The sequence below is a fragment of the Sycon ciliatum genome, chromosome 5 (assembly GCF_964019385.1).
Source record: "Sycon ciliatum chromosome 5, ocSycCili1.1, whole genome shotgun sequence".
In the NCBI taxonomy this organism is placed as follows: domain Eukaryota; kingdom Metazoa; phylum Porifera; class Calcarea; order Leucosolenida; family Sycettidae; genus Sycon; species Sycon ciliatum.
In genome coordinates, this window is record NC_088647.1 from 13250401 (window position 1) to 13255421 (window position 5021).

Here is a 5021-nt window from a genome sequence, read left to right on the forward strand (position 1 = left end):
ATTGATAATGGATTCTGTCACCTTTGAGCGGATGGACAGCAGTGAGACTGGTCGGTAGTTCTTCTCGCTGGACCGTGAAGCCTTCTTGTAGACCGGTAGCACACATTCCCCGCTTTACTTTGGACGTTTCCTATAAACCATTGTAAAGCACTGTACAGTTCCGTAGCCGCGGAGTACACTATCACGCTGCTAGCAGCATTGTCTACTGCGGCTTGGGAGGAAACATCGACATCAAGTACTTGCTGTACGTCTACAATTGTAGACGGAAAGTGACACGACTGAAGCACCAAGTCAGTATGAAGTAAGTAGGCATTGTAGTATACTATAAAGGACAAGAACAAGAGCATGTCTCTAGCATATGAAACTATGGCGAATGGCGACAACAAAAATACAGCAAGAAATGCCGAGAGCTGCCAAGGCCGGCTGGTAGCGAAGGCGAAAATAAGAAGACGAAAAAAAGCAAGACTCTGCACAAGACCTCTAGCAAAACCAGAAGGGCACCAACAGAAAAAATACCACCCTGGGGTAAGAGAAAAGCAAACACTCTCACTGGCCATTGATAAAAGTAAAGGCATGCAATTCGACTGCAAGTAGTACAAGACTTAGCTGCACATCGGTGCTGCACATCGGTGCTATAAAAAGAATAAGCGAGCAGATGCACAACTGAAAATTTGGAAGCTGGTGCAAAACAAGATCTGATTTTGTGATTGGTAATACCACATGACATAATAAGGACAATGAGTAGAAATAAACGGTACGACAAGACAAGACAACGATTCGTTGAAGACTGAAGTTGAAAACTGCCCACAGCAAAACAAAAGGAAAGGAAAAAGGCAGCAAAGGCTCACGTCTAACACCACACTACCAAATGCTAAAGAGGCAGCAACGGCTCACGTCTAACACCACACTACCAAAGGCTAAATGAAGACTGAAGTTGAAAAGCACACAGCAAAACAAAAGGAACGGAAAAAGGCAGCAAAGGCTCACGTCTAACACCACACTACCAAAGGCTAAAGAGGCAGCAACGGCTCACGTCTAACACCACACTACCAAAGGCTAAAGTTAATCTAGGATGTCTCGGTGAAGTCACAGTTCAGATATAGAGACAGAGAGACGGGGAAAATATCCAGTTCATGCCACAAAGCAAGACAATCTATTCATTAATTTATTTAAAGCCATAGCAACAAAACAGGCAACCACGAAGCAGTTACTGGAACAAAAAGAGCGGTAGCGATACGATTCTGTTGGAGTGTTCCTGCGGACAAGTCAACTTGCTGGAATGCTCAGAAGGTTTGCGCATTGCGACACACGCCGCATCCCAAAGCAAATTCCTCGCCCGTCGGCGGATGAGCAACGCGCAGTGGACACTCGGTTACATCAAGAGGCACGGCGGTCGGGCCGACCGGACATGATGGCAGCAGACTCTTGTCCATGTTACCAAGGCGTTGGAAATCGTCATGGCACGGTGTGCAGAAATGTGTCGAGCCAAAGCAGAAGTACACCGCCACGGAGCAACAGTACCGACACTTGTACTCCAAGAAGTCTATGCCGTGCTTTGGGCAAATCTAGAACACAAACACAAACACAGTCACACACACACAGTCACACCCACCCACACACCCACCCACCCACCCACACACCATTGGACGCCCATCGCCGGAGGCGATGATAGCGATGCTACAGCAGAAGCCATAGCAGCTTGTGCTGGGATTGCACCATTCAACAGCTTGCAAGGCCCACTATTCAGCCTGGTCTACACCACACAGCTATGAAGTGGCTTTTTCTGGCCAGTGAATCCCTACTTTTTGGTCTTTTTTATTTATTTATTTATTTTTTCCCGCATACACATCACACCACATACTCCGGCATGCACTGGCTGTTGGTAACCACCCAGGAGAATGAAAGAAAAGTCAGGAAGAGTTTGAGAAAGAGAAGAAAGACGTGTGTGACCATAATCATCGGGAATCGAACCCGCAACCTATCGATTGGAAATCGCTGCACATACCACTGCACCATATGGAACACACACACACACACACACACACACACACACACACACACACACACACACACACACAAAACCACACCAACATGTCCATAATTCCATATGTCAGACACTGTAGTGTTATAGAGAGAAAACAAGGGGGTATTGCAAAGGTACCATAGGAGGTGGGCGGTTCACAACAAACGTGGGCGCTCCGATCAGAGAACATCCACGAATACACTAACGCTGATTTCGAATGAGAGAACAAAGCCAGACCAGCAACAGCAGCAACAGTAACAACAGCAGCAACAGCAGCAGTAGGGATGGTGATTGTTACGCTAGTCGTCACTGACCTGTGCTCCTTCAACATTGGAACAAGCGCCACACACAAGTTCAGTTGGATCATAGTCGTTGGACATTGCGGCTTGTATTACACATTGCGCCTCACCACCGAAATACGCCTGCACAATGACAGCAGTAACAACAACAGCAGTAACAACAACAGCAACAGCAGTAACAACAACAACAACAGAAACAGCAGCAACAACAACAACAACAACAACAGCAGCAGCAGCAGCAGCAGCAGCAGCAGCAGCAGCAGCAGCAGCAACAACAACAACAACAACAACAACAACAACAACAACAACAACAACAACAACAACAATAGATATTGCTAGGAGATGGATCACAAAAGGCAGAACTCATATTAGAGAGGTTCCGGGGACGATTTTCCGTGCCAAAATCCGTATGGGCGCTACGGATTTTTTCCAGGCGTGCTCCATACGATTTTTCGGCACGGAGAATCCGTGTGGACTGGCTTTCATACGAACCATGTTTCGTATGGAGATTTTGCGTCATCGGGTGCTGAAAGATTTTTCGGGTACAAATTTGGTACGACAAACATCGATTTTCCGCGGGAAGTTTTGATTTCGGTACAAATTTTCAAAATAAAAAGGCATAGCGCGGGAATGTGACGTGTTTGCGATCGTAACCTAGGCAATGACGGCAAACACATAAGTTCCGTATCCCGGAACTTTTCACTGCTCGAAAACGACGTATAAAATATCCGTAGCGCCTCCATGGATTTTGGCACGAAAAATCGTACTTCGGAAGTACATGTACAGGACTGAGAGCTTACTGTGTGTGTGTGTGTGTGTGTGTGTGTGTGTGTGTGTGTGTGTGTGTATATTGTGTGCAGGATATTGCGAGGCACAAGTGTAACGCTGTTCGCGCGGCCCGCGCGCGCTGAGTATGGCGTTCCCCACCCGGTGGACAACACGTCTCCTGGTCTGCCCCGTATGGGGCCCACATAGCCAGTCATGGCAGTGGAAGAAGGAAGGAAGGAAGGTGTGTGTGTATGTGCGTGTGTGCGTGAGAGAGAGAGAGAGAGAGAGAGAGAGAGAGAGAGAGAGAGAGAGAGAGAGAGAGAGAGAGAGAGGGGGAGGGAGAGAGAGAGGGAGAGAGAGAGAGAGAGAGAGAGAGATAGAGATAGAGAGAGAGAGAGGGAGAGAGAGAGGGACAGAGAACAGAGCAAAGTAGAGAGAGCACATAGACCAGTGAAAGGACTCATACAATATGATACTACCGTAGTAACGCACATATAGGCGCATGTGCCTGTATTCGGATATAAGCGCACTCTCACTTATAAGCGCATGCTCTTATAGGCGAAGCACTACCAAAATTCTCACTTCGACAAAATCACGGATAAAAGTCTGCAAACAGCATACAGGAACCATGAAACTGACACTACAAGACCTAGTCAAACACAAAGACTCTGGCAAACGAACTCTGATCGCGCTTGCGCATTAAGGTGAAAATATTTAATTTTCGAAAATTGGATTCGTAGCAAAAAATCACTTATAAGCACATGTGCTTATATGTGCGTTAGTACGGTAAGTACAATTCGCATCAAGAGTAAATAAGCTCCCAGCAGTGTGCAAATCCGGACACCCTTGCAATCGGATGCGGGGATGGCGAACACCCACATAACTCGCTGTAGTGGGCATGTTGTACAGTTCCAGCCCGTTTTAGCCAGCAGTGGAGTAGCAACAAAAAGCACTCCTTGACAGAAACCCATTCAGCGTGCTCAGCGACACATCAGCAAGATCAGAGCAGATATCCAAACTGCACATAAGCTGGCGCACATTATACGTAGTACAAAACGCATTTGGACCACATTGATGTATCACGCTAGCTACTCATGTATTGCGCATGTACTTCAAGTTGTTATCACCCGCATAACGCGTATTGTTACGTTATACGCCTTGCTTCACGTGATTACGTCATGTCTCTATTGGACGCATGCACGCATCCATATTCTGGATTCATGTGTTCCTCTCCTTGCTCTTCTTCCTCACTTGAGAATGTAAATAATTAGTTTCTATTATCTTGTCACCAAACTAGTTCCTGTTGTCTAGTAGTAGTGGTGTGCATGAGAACATGACACACATAACGTGCGTTTTCGCCGACAGAGACCCACTGTGCAGAGTTGCACATTCTTGAGAGATATTACACTTGCTCGCATGTAACGTTAGTTCATCACAGTTACATGCCAATGGGGGTATGCAGCTCATATAGAATCAACTTAATTGAGGGTCAACCATCTGTCTACCACGACTGGCCACTCATCCCAGTCAATAGCCTTAAATAGCCTTGGATGCTGCAACTGAAAGGGATACGTCAGCTAGTTGCATGTCAATCTGATCCACCACAAGTTCTTGAAGTTTCAACATTACAGCCTGTATTTCTTTACACTCACACGTGTGCGTGTGTACCTGTATGTATTGGTACTGGGTAGTGCGTTGCTCTTTTTAAACTTAAAAGCAGTTGTGCCATGCTTTGTCAGAGTTTGATGAAACATGCTTACAACTGGTAATTTCTTCGAGCTCCAGAGCAAGTCCAGCTAGAGGAGGTTTCTTACAAGAATCAAGTCCAGAACCCAGAATCCTGGTGTGTGTTGTAGTGGTGATAAGCTCCCAGCTTGCATGGACACATGCTTTTGCTACACTGTTGACTAGTACAAGCAGCCAGCATGGTA

General features: G+C 46.4%; 1 protein-coding gene across 2 annotated transcripts in view; it reads right to left on the reverse strand.

Annotated features, from left to right (window-relative positions):
* Positions 1-291: 291 nt before the first annotated feature.
* The window catches only part of LOC135817675 (E3 ubiquitin-protein ligase MYCBP2-like), a 102374-nt gene continuing 97644 nt past the window's right edge, over positions 292-5021 (reverse strand). For both annotated transcript variants that reach the window (XM_065330901.1, XM_065330900.1), the window contains exons 79-80: positions 2338-2445; positions 292-1565 (exon numbers count right to left, since the gene is read on the reverse strand). In XM_065330901.1, coding sequence (XP_065186973.1) covers positions 1284-1565; positions 2338-2445 — 390 coding nt within the window. In that variant the 3' untranslated portion in view covers positions 292-1283. The remainder of the gene's footprint in view (positions 1566-2337; positions 2446-5021) is intronic.